The following is a 13,817-nucleotide window of genomic DNA, read 5'->3' on the forward strand; positions in this document are numbered from 1 at the left end:
ACAGGGTTAAAACTGCTCTGAGATCAGTACAAGCTTTGCATATCCTGTGCTCTGAACATTCCACCACATGAGTCAGCTTGCCCTGAAACAACCACAGACCCCTCTTTTAAGTGAATCCATTGAGGCTGCATTCCACATCTTAGAAACCCCAACCTTGACTGCTTATTTGCGTATTATCTCAGGTTTGCCTTCACAATGGTAGGCTTGTGATATTAACTTTCTACCTTGGCAGGCTTGTCATATTAACACATTTGTTATTTCAAAGAACTCTGTACAGTTTATTATTTCCAAGGAAAGCCAAAGTCCCCTACCGTTTTTTATAAGCTGTGATAACACCAGGCTTAGTAGGGCCCATTTTTCTGAGTGGAAGGATTCTGCTGAAGCAACTGTGGTTTTCAGGCTTGTGTCGCACAGATCATCAGCCAGAGTTACAAGCTTCTCCCCTAACACGCTCCCTTTTAGCCAACTAGAAACCAAGGAATATTTTTCTGAGCTTGAACACGCCTGAATAATAAAAAAAAAATACTGAGTTTGTCATGTTAACTATGAAAAAGAGACCTAGTTACTCACATTGTAGCAACAGAGAGAGTTTTATTTATTTACTTCATTAATACCCTTCTTTCTCCACAATGGGAATCCAAAGTCGCTCACCCCATTCTGAGAGCCAGTGTGGTATAGCGGTTAAGAGCAGCGGACTCTAATCTGGAGAACCAGGTTTGATTCCCCATTCCTCCACATGAGTGGCAGACTCTAATCTGGTGAACCAAGTTTGTTTCCCTGCTCCTCCACATGAAGCCTGCTGGGTCATCTTAGATCTGTCACAGATCTCTCAGAACTCTCTCAACCTCACCTACCTCACAAGGTGCCTTTTGTGGGGGGGGGGGAAGGGAAGGTTATTGTAAGCCACTTTGAGACACCTTTGGGTAGAGAAAAATGGGGTATAAAACCCAACCTCCTTCTTCTTCACATTTTATCCTCACAACAACCCTGTGAGGTAGATTAGGCTTCAAGTGTATAATTGGCCCAAGGATCATCTGACAAGCTTCCATGGAAGGAAGGGATTCAAACTACACCACACTGGCTTTTCCTTTGAAGAAAAGGCATCTTTGCTCACCCTTCACTTGAGAGTGTCATGATGCATCCCTACAACCAGATATTTCTTCAGGCCTAACTGCCACAACACACCACCAAGCAAAGAAATTATCTTTTCTCTTATGAATCCAGAGCCACCCAAATGTATCTCAGAAACTCAATAGGAAGGGAACCAGTCCTAAGCAAGGAATGCTTCCCTCCTTTTATATTTCCCTTCCCCTCCCATTCAGCTCCAGAGGCTGTCCCAGGTTTTCTCCCTTCCCTTATCATGATGCAAGCAAAGCAACCATTTTCATTTTGCGGCTGCCAACCATATAAAGAAAAAAAAAAGTAGGAGATCGACCCATGCCTTTCTTCAAATGGATATTTAAGTGGGAAACTTAATAAACAGCTTAAACTCTAGTGTAAGAGGTCTGCCTTTTTGGCAATACTGTTAGAAACCATTCAGGTTATTAGATTTGGATATCGGTTTGGCAACAAACCTCAAATTGAAAAGATTTACAAACCAGAAAATTCAGATGACACAACCTGTCTTAAAGCAGGGAATCATCACCGCATAACAATTGTCTCTATCTAGCAATAAGCTTAAATATTAAGGATGAAATCCATTCAGATCAATGGGACTTGAGCACACTGCACTGTTAAATCTGCTAACCCCTAAAGTACCGAAGAACACTCTGCCACACTGGAAAAATTATGATCAGACATGGAAATATGACCATCCTTTAACTGGAGATGCCGGGGACTGAACCTGGGACCTTCTGTATTTCAAGTAGATGCTATACCACTGAGCCATGGCCCCGCTGACTCAAACCAATATGTATAAAGAACTATAAAGCTTAAGATACCTTTTGAATTATTTGAAGGAGAATCTTCCACCTCAGATCCATCTAAAACAAAATAGAGAAAGTTCAAATATTATGTAACATAGAGAGACCTGCTAATTCTCTAGAGTGGCTTAAACTTTTAGGAACCTCTGTCATACAGACGTTCACATACACATGATCTGCGATCAGCGCTCACACCCACAAATTCATAAGCAAATATGCTGCAAAAGAAGCCCAACCACCCTTCTCTTAGCTTAGCAAGTTATACCGGTTCTTCAGGAGCCAATGTAGCCTCAACAAACTGCTGCTAGGTGGGGGAAGTGATCTGGATTCAATGAAATAATTTAGCAATAACTCTATGCTCTGGCCAGGAAATAAAATGCTGGTGAAATTGCATTGTGACCAACTTCCCGGTTTATGAAGGTATGTTAAATGATTGGTATATTTTTTTCCTTAAAAAGTTATTTCCTTAAAAAGTCTGTGGAGGTGTCCCACATTAATATGGGCACTTATTAGGCATTTCATGGCATGCAGTTGGGCTGATAGAAATTTTAAAATTAGGTAAAATTAGTTGAAATCTATTTTCAGGGCTGCCTTAACACTGCTCATTTCTCTGCTCATTTTTAATGCTAAATATTGAAAATATATAATCTGCATCAGAATTATCTAAAAGGAAGTTGGAAGCCACAGTCAACAAGCATCAAACAAACCAATTAACAGTTCAAACTACCCCTGCAAACTATCATGGACTATGAAATGAGAATATGTAACAGAGATTTTGGATTTAGATGTTTCATTTAAAAGACAACTGTACCTTTGTTAAATCACTGAGAATATTTTCTCTCTGTGTGGTGCTGCTGCAGCAATGGAGGACACTATACAAAATATCAACCAAAAAGTCTGTCTCTTTCCTCCAGTCTTCTTTCAGCCAGCCGATCACATTTTCATAAAGAAACTGGAGAGATGGATTTTCATATTGAGGTTTGATAGCTTCTTGAATATTGCTCCTACTCTCCAGGAGTACTTGGAAAACTTTACTAGAAGCAAAGCCGCTGAGCAGAGCAGAGAGAAACTTTAAATGCTGGTCAGATCTTTGATCGTTGGTATAAACAATACTAAGTTCTGCAAGTGTACAGACTAAATCTTCCAAAGGTTCTTTCCTCAGAGGGGAAAGATGCTGTGGATGAAAAATAGTGCCGGGTTCATTGCTACTTCCTAAATCCACATCTTTCTCGTTCTCAGTGTTGTTTCCAGCTTCATCCTCTTCTGAAAACCTGATCTTGACAGATTTTCTTTTGTTTGGTTTCATCTTGCTTTCTGGGTTCTGAAGGATTTGTAGCAAACAGGACACAGCCGCCAAAGCTTTCTCGTCTGCCTCTACTACATCAACATGGACCACACAAACTTTTGAAAGTCCGTCCCAGAGGTTCGACAACATTCTTTGGAAAGTGAGAGCTGTTTCTTCTTCACCACTTGAACTTTCTGTTCTTGTTTCCCAAGAACTTAAAAGGTCTGCTACCTCATAAAACAAAGGTCCGTTTTGCAACCTGGGCTCTTTAATCACCATGTCTATGAGAGGAATTAGCTGTAATGAGGAACACACATTAGTTTTAATACTGAGCAGAAGATGGTTGCTTTTCATGAATTACTTGTCTGTTACAAAAAAAAAAAAAAAGTTTCCTGTTATATGTTCATGGACACTGGGAAAGAACATCTGGCTCAGACGTAGACTCAGATGCGGGAAGAATTTCAGCATTCTTGTTACCAAGGCAAACAGGCCAGTGGCCTGTGTCTTGCTGTAGCAGCAGGCGACTGACTGAACTGCCACAGTGTAGTGAAACAAGGCAGGGAGCAGGAGCCCATTTCTTCCCTCTATATACCCCAACACCTATTCAGAGCAAGGAAAATGGGCTCATCGTTGATTGACCTCACCCTGACATCATCACAGAGTCTAACTGGCTACACGGCACTGTGACTTCATTATGTTATGCAATCTTTCATTGGTCAAGATTACACAGCAGAGAAAGAAGCCATTAAAATGACACCAAAAATGGCATCAGGAGCAGATTGGAATGGTAGACAGGCAGAGGAAAACTGTGAATGTCCTGAAAGGTACTTTTCAGAGAAATGTCAACTCCCTCACAACTACACCTATTGCCCATCAGTGGTAAACTTTTGTCATGGTCTCAATTTCTTCAGTATATTTTTTGTTTAATTGTAGAAATGCTTCCAGTCACACTCATAAATAACCTAGAGAAATAAAAATGGTAGAAATGATTCATATAGCCTCTAATTTGCTTTACCTGCTCTGAAATCTACTGTCATCTGTGGCTATTCCTCAGCAGGGCCTTTCCATTCATGGTCCTCTCCCTCCTGCTAAGGGAGGACTATTTGACCACTTCACTACAGACTTTAAAGAACGGGTTAAAACACTGTGTAGAAACATTTCAATGATCAAATAGCTACTGATGGGTTTAAAACTGCTGTGAGCTGATGTGTTTCAATTTTACAGACTGCTTATGCGGTTTAACAGTATTTACATTTTATTCCTATAATAATATATATGAAAGTTTATGTTTGTATCAGTGAGCAGGATATAGGGTTTCAAAATAAAATGGACCAATTTTATTTTGTGCTTCAAGAGTAATAAGACATTTCCCTAATTTATTAAGTTATTTCTCAAACTTGAACTTCCAAGGGCTGCAAGCTGAAGTGAGTCAGACTAGCCAAAAACCTTCATCTGGAGACCCACTTTTCAATCTCAGCTCAGATGAAAGCCTCTCAACCTTGCTTCCCAGTCAGTGAGGCTGCTATGAAGATTGATAAGCAATGCATTGCAAAGCCCTACACTGATGCTTCATAATAATCGGTAAACGAAATGAGAAGAGCTACAACCTGTCCTCACTTTGCCCACTAAAAATTAGCCAATGCCAGCTAACTGCCTGGAAAGTAATGTTAAGCGAATGAAGCTGAGTGAGAAGGAAAAGTTCCTCCAGGGCTTTCAAAGATTCCATGTGACAACTTTTATTATTTTATTTTATTATTTTAACCTAACTTTGATTTTTATTCAGAGCTGATATTGTATCGAAATAAAACTTGATTGATTCCATGTGATCCATACACAAACAGCGTGTGTGCACAAAGAAGACAGATTCAACTTATTCAACACCAACCCTTTGTTCCTTCTCACACTATCAGAGCAATCCTAAAGGGGGGGGCCAAAGGGGAAAGGAGACTTTGGCTGTTACCGCACTAGGTATTCCCAGCGATGTATCAAGAGTTTGGAAATGTTATAAAAAACATCGCTTTAAAAGGGTTTTTGGATACCACGGCTAAAAAATGGTTGGAAGACGTCTTCACAGCTAAAGGGGCCAAAGTGCGAACAGTATTTTTTATAAGTTTCAAACTCTTAATACATCGCTGGGAATACATAGAAAGTGCGAACAGTATTTTTTATAACATTTTCAAACTCTTAATACATTGCTGGGAATACCTAGTGCGGTAACAGCCAGTGTTAGTGCCACTTGTGCTGGCTAATTGGGCATTAATGCTAGCACAGGGCAACTTATGCCAGCTTCGCAAAGCAGCATGGCAGCGCAAGGCTCGGGCACCGGCGCTGCCTCTCTGGCAGCATTTCCCCAGTGCAAGGGCTCGCGCTAGCATTGAGGGGGGCGTTCCCAGCCCTACTGCCCCGGAACGCCCCCTTTTGCTGGTGCAAACTTGCACCTGTAAAAGGGAGGCGTGGCCCCATTAAACTGCATGGAGCAGCTTAACTTTTTGCAAAAGTTAGATTTTTGACTTGCTTGGCCAAGAGGCAGAGCTGGGCCTGACCCAACTCCCCCCTCCCCATTCAGGATCGCGCTATAACTCCAGTGTTGAAAGCTTCAGATGCAACAGCAGAGGGTATGGGGAGGAAGCGAGGGAGCCATGAAAGGCAGCTGGGAAAGTTTTTCTTCTCCATTAGCTGCCAATTTAATTAATGAATACACAGCTGGCATTTGGATCTAAACTCACAATTCAGAAGTTTGGTTAAAATATTTAAAAATAATCAAAACTCAATGGTATTTGAAGAACCCATCATAAATACCTGATCATTTATAAGCATTTCTTGAATTTTAATTTCTTCTTCTTCTTCACCTCTGTTCTGCAATATGGTAAATCGCAAACATTCCATAAACGCTGATAAGATGGCAGAGCACTCTGAACGGCTAGCTGTAGCTCTTTCAGTCAACATGCTAGGCAAGTACAAAATTAAGAAACAGGATGAACAGCCTTATTGACTTCGTATTAAAATGTCAATGATTAGAAATGTAACTACTGATTTTACAAAGTACTACAATACTGATTAGAAATTCAGTATGAAAAAGTAATAGTCTAGGTAATCAGTGTAGTGTAGGCAGTCGGTGTAGGTAAATATAAATTTTGAATCCCAGATTAGAAGAATTAAAAAAGCACAATAAAAAGAAACATTCATCAAGATACTATGGCTGACAGATACATGATATTTAAACTGAGGTTTGACACCTGCAGTTTTTAGCATAGTTTAAATATTGTTCATTACTTCCAGACACAGAGATAAAGCAATTATTTAACTGAATAACCAGAAACAGCTGTTCATACCCTTGAATTATGGAGGTGAAAAAGGTTCTAGAAAAGTCCAGCTTTGGTTCAGTAACATCATGAGGTACCTTGCTAATGAAAGGTAACAGATTAGGATATATGACAGTAGCAAGACCTCGTCCTCCTTCTCGAAGTACTATCCATAACTTTGGAAGAACTCTCTTTTTGGCATTCACATGAATCCAACAATCCTAGAGGATAATACAAGGCACATCAGTCAACTGAGTGTTCTTTAATTTACTTGAGAATAGCTTCCTAATACAACTTTCAGTCTATTTAAGAAATATCTACCCAGACTGCTTTATGTTACCTGCCATCCAGATCATAAATCTATTGATTTTAGTTCAAATTAGCAATTGAATCTATTCAAACAACAATCTGGTTTCTCATTAGACAAAACTTTGGTTTATATTCTTTCCCTCGAACTAAGATTCTAAACTATGCCATGTTGTAATGAATGAGTTCAGCCAATGTTACAGGTTCTAAAAAACATCTGAACGACTTACATCAATCATAAGTGCATAGATGTTCTATGTAGAACCCTCACTGGCCTCTCTTCAGAAAGACTGGGATTTATAAAATATATTCAAATTCTGCTTTGGACCCAAGTTTCTATAAGAGTGTGTGTGTGTGTGTGTGTTAAGTGCCATCAACTCGCTTCTGATTCATGGCGACCCTATGAATTAGTGTCCTCCGAAATGTCCTATCATTAACAGCCTTGCTCAGGTCTTGCAAACTGAGGGCTGTGGCTTCCTTTATAGAGTCAATCCATCTCATGTTGGGTATTCCCCTTTTCCTACTGCCTTCAACTTTTCTAGCGTTATTGTCTTTTCCCGTGACTCAACTTCTTCTAGCGTTATTTTTTCCAGTGACTCTTGTCTTCTCATGTGACCAAAGTATGATAGCCTCAGTTTAGTCATTTTAGTTTCTAGGGACAGTTTTAAATAGAGGGAATTATTTGTGCATCTTCCTCTCCTCAATAGTCCCCTGTCCCCCCCTCTTTCCTCCTAAAGTTCTGCTGGCAAGGGGTCAAAAGACCCCTGAAAAAAATGGCAATCAGCACAAGGAGCTACAAAAAGAAAAGGAAATTGGCCACCATCACCACCACCACCCTGTAAACCTCTGCTCTGTTCATGGAGTTTGTTTAACTCATAGTTGCTTCTTCTTTCTCTCTCATGAGACTTTTATCCTTTATGTCCCGTGCACAAAGGACTTTAGTCACTGTTCCAAGGGAGCTTACTACTATACACACCCACATCATAGTAATCACTTACTTAAGACTGTTTTGCAAGTCAATCACAAACCTAATGAACAAACTGATTTTTCCCCAAAAAGAAAAATCAAAGGCCATTTATGCATGGCTTTTTTCTCAAGGTCACCCCGCTGACTACTTCAGGGCTTTGCCTTGATTATTCATGTACTTTCTAACCATTGGCGGTCGCCTCGCTCTCCCCTTGAGTTCTGTGCATTTTGCCTGCATTTTCTGGATTCGTGTTTAGCCAGCATCCAGAAAACCTGGGCAAAATGAGCAGAAACTCAAGGGGAGAGCGAGGTGACCTCTGACGGTTGGAAAATGCATGCATAATCAAGACAAAGCCCTGAAGCGGCGGGGTGACCCTGAGGAAAGAGCCATGCATAAATGGCCAAAGTTTCTGAGCGACTTTGTGATTGTGGATCAGGGAGTTTGGATACTGTTTGGCATTTTTTTGTAGATTGTAAAAAGGATGATCTCACCAGAGACAAATGGATCACAATACACATTCAGAGGTGGGGACCTGCCCTAAAGAAAGATATAGTTGCAAAGTTATTGGCTGATACTGATCCAAATGTAACCTTCGCCATGGCAAAAAAATTATCTATGGTTTTTAATGATACCGCTTTTTAACTGTACTGTTTAGATATATATTTTTGTATGTTTGGGTATTTATGTATTATGGAATATATTGAATTTGTTTTGCTCATGACCTGTTGGTTCACGAGCATAAAGAATGGAATAATGGAAAAAGGATAAAGGAAAAAGGCCAAAGTTCAAATTCACTATGAGGGTCACCTCTGCACATACTTATTCTGCAGAAGCCGCGTGACTATCCTTAAACTCATTTGAGAAGCTAAGTGCCTATAAAATAATTAATGTTTATAATATGTTTGTGCACACATGCACGATTAGATCATACTAGAAAGAAGAATATGTACTAGATACCCAAAGTCTGTTTTTCAGAAGCACAGACTGAAAGATGAGCAACTCCCAGATAAGTGCAAGATCAAAGTCTCATTCAGCCGCTCGCATTACCTCGATGGTTGCAAGGACATGAAGCACAGCTTCCCACAAAGCAGGGCATACAATAGCATCACTGTCATCAATGCTGAGAAGAACTGCTGGGCAAGCCCTTGATGCTTCAGCTCTCACTGATTCAGGAACATATTGGCAAAGAGCAGAAATTAGTTCAAAAAAAGCTGAACGGACCTAGAGTAGAAAAGAGAGGGGCTAGATGAAATCTTGTCAATGTCTACGAACCACAAATTTTTGTCATTTTCATAATATACGGGTATAGCTTGTTGAAATCAAAGAACAAGAAAACATTTCATTAAGCCGTCCTACAAAATACTCGCTAAAGCCACAGGCTGCAAAGCTGCTTTGCCGATCACAACCAAAAGTAAACACAAGAACTTTGCAAGTTTATAGGACATTACATTAAAGAGAGCAGGCACCATAAACCGCAAGAGTGATACATTATTCTAAACCTCCCTAAGGATGTCTTCCAACATAATGTAATTTGAGAATTTGAACAAAGTGAGTTCCTGTTGGGCATCATGCTTGAGGGAGGGAGAGGATAAACAATCTCCCCAAATGTCACTCCACTCCACAGCTGTTTCAGCAGTGGAAAAGGCACAGGGTAGGAGAAAGAAGAGCGCCTCAGCTTTCTGGGATTGGGCCCTCACGGCAATTTAAAATGGTGCTGTTGTCCATGGGACCATGTCACATCTAGTTTGGCCTTAATTACAAAAATTGGAGATTACTGAGTGCAGTGGTTAAGAGCAGTGGTTTGGAGCGGTGGAGTTGATCTGGAGAACCGGGTTTGATTCCCCGCTCCTCTCCATGAGCAGAGGAAGCTAATCTGGTGAACTGGATTTGCTTCCCCACTCTCACACATGAAGCCAGCTGGATGACCTTGGGAAAGTTACAGCTCTGTTAGAGCTCTCTCTGCCCCACCTACCTCACAGGGTGTCTATTTTGGGGAGGGGAAAGGAAGGCGATTGTAAGCTGGTTTGAATCTCCCTTAAGTGGTAGAGAAAGTCGGCATATAAAAACCAACTCTTCTTCTTCTTCTATCTGCCTGCAACCCATTCCCTCCAGCCTAGAAATTATCCTGGCATAACCGGAAGACAAATGTGTGGGGTTAGTGTGTAGTGAAGAAATAGCACTGTGCCCATGTGAAGGGTGTATTCAGTCTCTGCATTCAGATAACTGATTATTATTGGCACAGATTTATTTAGATTGTCCAAAGACCTTATTTTTCTGTAGTGAGAAATAAGACTGAAGACTACCAGGATATTATGGCCCTGCAACCCTTCGTCTTTCTATAGTGAAGTACTTCTTTTTTCCTGTAGTGAAGAGTTCCAGTTTAAACCCCACTGAGCATTATGCTTCTTTAGCCCTTTAGCCCCAATCCGGGGGGGGGGGAGAGAAGAGTTTGACACTGGGTATTCATTGGCAAGCAAAAGGCATTCTGTACATGTTCAGAGGAAAGCATTGTTTTACGCAGGCAAGTTACACTAGAGTATTTTGCAATTTCTGGTTAAGACCAGATACCAGGCTAAATGAAATTGGGAGTTCATTTTTCTGCCTCCCTACCCCCATGACCTACCTATTCCTGAGACAAACAGAGGCATCAACCCAGTTTTCTGAGCAACGCTTTCATAATTGTGTTTATTAAAAAAGGCAGAAACCAGGAAGGCAGAAGCAAATGACATAAGGAGAAAAGCATAGAAGAGAATAAATTTGATCAGGAAGGGGTTAACCAATTCATCTCCAGCACTCTTGCAATATTTCTAAAAGCAGAGCTGTGTCTCTGCACAGCGGAATTCTATAGACTGGCTGCTTGATGAATGAGTTCACACTTAGATTCTTTACTTAGAAAAGAAAGAAGTTCTTTATGGGGAGTGACCTTCTTACCAGATAGGAAAACCAGAATAAAGGCTTCAAGTTGTCTTTCTAAGCTAGGATGGAGAGAGATGGTAGAAAGCAAGGTCATCCCTTATGGCGGTCAGAGGAAGAGAGAGAGAGAAGGGACCAGAAGGAAAGAACCCCTGAGAGTAGCAGTCTGGGTAACAAAGGGACAGCAGCCAGAGTGGACAAAGGAAAGGGCAGAGAGCACCCTATCTACCCCTATACTATCTACTGCCCTCCCTGTCCAATACTTCCAACAGTTTCTTCCCACATTCCTTCCCCGGCTACCCACACAAAAACTTGTACATTTCCTCTGGAAATCATACTCGATGCTCTATCTTAAAGGTCTGCTTTGAAAAGAAACTTTGATGAACGCAAAAGGGGGAGAATACCTGGGGAGTATTGTGCTTCCCATATTTCCAAAACTTGCTTTGAGAAAGCAGAGGTGTAAGTTTCTCTTCCAGTAAACAATTCTCACTACTGGGCAATACGCAGAGCAGTTTCTTTAAAGCTAGCAAAGAACAAGTTAAAATTCGAAAGAATTTGGCTTCCCTTTCTTCCTCTGGTACAGTTCTGGAAAAAAATGAATTAAATATATAACTTTGCAGTTCAGTTGGCAGCATTGCCTCAGTATTAGTGCTACAAATAAATTGTGTAAAGTGCAAATTCACATGTAGACAAGCTAAATTTCTAAACTGGAATGTTCTAATGGAGAATCGGCAGACAGAGGGTGCTTTTCTAAAAAGACAACTGTTCTGATTCAGAAATTTTTGGTGAGCAAGAAAATTATATGTGCCCAGAGAACTTTCAATTCACTTCAATGGAATCCGCTGGCAATTCTGCACATGCACAGACCTGTCCTTTCTACTGAGTTTAATGGAAAAGCCTCTTTTGTGGGAGCCCAGTGTGTGCACACTAAGCTGTAGAATGGGGAAAATGCCTCCTCTGATGTAGTGTGAGAGAACTGGAACATACCGTCTTTATTATTTTCAGGAAACACCACCAGTTTTACAAACGTACTGAAACTAACACAACATAATAAGCGTTATCATTCCCCTTCCCAAAATTAAAAGAACATACTGTGGATCACTTAGTGTATCTGGTGTTTCTTTAAGAAAATGATCTTGTAGCACCTGGGGAAGAAAAAATGCATTTAATGCTGTGAAAGGGAAAAAAACATACTCATAAAAGAAAATAATTAATTAATATGTTCTAACATTCTCGTCAATGCTATACTTTTCAAATTGTAAATAATTGTCATGTTAATCTTCAGTAAAGGTAAAAGTAGTCCCCTGTGCAAGCACCGGGTCATAACTGACCCATGGGGTGACGTCACATCCCGACGTTTACTAGGCAGACTATGTTTACGGGGTGGTTTGCCATTGCCTTCCCCAGTAATCTACACTTTACCCCCAGCAAGCTGGGTACTCATTTTACCGACCTCGGAAGGATGGAAGGCTGAGTCAACCTTGAGCCGGCTACATGAAACCAACTTCCGTCGGGATCAAACTCAGGTCATAAGCAGAGCTTTTGACTGCAGCATTGCAGCTTACCACTCCGCACCACGGGGCTCAGTTATTAATCTTCAGTAAGTCTACATTTAAGGACTTTTTCTACTCATAGACAGCTGCACTAGTATTTTCTTGTCTTTTTTTTGCTATCTAGATTTTATTGAAGCAAGTCTGCGAAACTGTACATCTATACATTTCCTATTGGAAAATGGCCCCACAGTTCTACCCTTCATCCATCTTTAGCCATGTTGTCACGTTCTTTCACATCTCAGACGCAATATTCACAGCTCCTTTTCATTTTGAACATAGACGTTTAAATATTTAGCACCACACTGCTGGAAGGGGATTTTCACTGGATATCATCATCATCAAACATATCTTCAAAACTGTTAAAGAAGTCTGTGTGTACTGCCTTTTCATTGGCCGCTAAATCCATCAACAGACCTGTACTTCCTCCAGCCTCGTCGAGGTCCACATAAGGACCCACACCCTCAGGAAATATCTCATCCACCGTGGGCTTCATCGCGGCAGTCAAGCTTCTCTCCCTTCTACTCGCACTAGTATTTTCTAATGGAGGTAAATTTGTTAGGAGCTCAGAGAAGTACACATGATTCTCCACTCCTCTTTATCTTTATATCTACCCTGTGGGTGGTTAGGCTGAGCAAGTGGCTCAGAGTCACCCAGTGTTCTTCATTATTCCTGTGCTAATAGCAGGGTCCCCAACCTTTTTGAGCCTGTGGGCACATTTGAAATTCTGACATGGCATGGTAGGCGCAGCAACAAAACAGCTGCTGCGGGAGGCGGAACCAGCCACAAAATGATTGCCAGAGATTAAATTCAGTAACAGTGTTGATCCTTGTGCTGTGGTGGCAGCTGCAGACAAAGCAACATTTAAAAAATCTGCACAACTAATAAAAACTCCAATAGTCAATCAGAAGCCTAGCTAGGCAAAAGTCCTACCTCACTTACTCAAGCCACTTGGCAGGCACCAGAAAAGGTGTTGGCAGGTGCTGTGGCTAATATCATTAGCTAGTAGCACTAGCTAACAGCTTTAGCTAGTCATAAAGTTCAAAGAATTTAAGTGAATGTGTGGAACCATTGTTAGTGGTGTCTGCAACATGGCTTCTCCTTATCTTCCTTCCTGACTTCTTGGAACTATCCATTTGAATTGTCTACTTTTTGGTTTTCACAACATGTGCAAGTTATACATTTATGTATGAAATCAAAGGACAACATAAACATTAAATATTAAACAGAAGCTCTGTCTAAGGAGAGAAAGAAAAGTGTTGGTGCTTTCTAAATTGAAAAATACCCTCTGCCTAAAGCTTTAAACAGCCATACAAAGTAGGAAACTCACATTCAGAATTTCATCTTTACAATAGACTAAGGCTTCAGGTTGTTTGCTTGGTGGAAAAGCTTTTTCAAATGCCACTTTAGCTGCCGATGCAGCTGGAGAATAAGTATCACACTGAGCTATCAGCCAGTGTCCCATGAGACTTTTTAAATGTGGAGCCAAATTTTTCTTAACTTTCAGAATAAGCTGCTCAAAAGCTTGTTGTGTTGCTTCTCGGACCCGGCGATCATGATCCTGTAAAACAT

At 40.8% G+C, this 13,817-nt stretch overlaps 2 protein-coding genes across 2 annotated transcripts in view; both read right to left on the reverse strand.

The window, feature by feature from the left end:
* The window catches only part of LTN1 (listerin E3 ubiquitin protein ligase 1), a 40,275-nt gene that overhangs the window by 18,891 nt on the left and 7,567 nt on the right, over positions 1 to 13,817 (reverse strand). Inside the window, exons 4-12 of the mRNA XM_056858147.1 lie at positions 13,576 to 13,806; positions 11,788 to 11,840; positions 11,100 to 11,280; positions 8,830 to 9,003; positions 6,540 to 6,730; positions 6,007 to 6,154; positions 2,734 to 3,504; positions 1,941 to 1,982; positions 312 to 504 (exon numbers count right to left, since the gene is read on the reverse strand). Coding sequence (XP_056714125.1) covers positions 312 to 504; positions 1,941 to 1,982; positions 2,734 to 3,504; positions 6,007 to 6,154; positions 6,540 to 6,730; positions 8,830 to 9,003; positions 11,100 to 11,280; positions 11,788 to 11,840; positions 13,576 to 13,806 — 1,984 coding nt within the window. The remainder of the gene's footprint in view (positions 1 to 311; positions 505 to 1,940; positions 1,983 to 2,733; positions 3,505 to 6,006; positions 6,155 to 6,539; positions 6,731 to 8,829; positions 9,004 to 11,099; positions 11,281 to 11,787; positions 11,841 to 13,575; positions 13,807 to 13,817) is intronic.
* LOC130485032 (COP9 signalosome complex subunit 9-like) lies at positions 12,445 to 12,753 on the reverse strand. Its single transcript, XM_056858146.1, has one exon. The coding sequence runs from the start codon at positions 12,739 to 12,741 to the stop codon at positions 12,568 to 12,570; it is 174 nt and encodes a 57-aa protein (XP_056714124.1). The 5' UTR covers positions 12,742 to 12,753; the 3' UTR covers positions 12,445 to 12,567.

The sequence above is a fragment of the Euleptes europaea genome, chromosome 12 (genome assembly GCF_029931775.1).
Source record: "Euleptes europaea isolate rEulEur1 chromosome 12, rEulEur1.hap1, whole genome shotgun sequence".
In the NCBI taxonomy this organism is placed as follows: Eukaryota; Metazoa; Chordata; class Lepidosauria; order Squamata; family Sphaerodactylidae; genus Euleptes; species Euleptes europaea.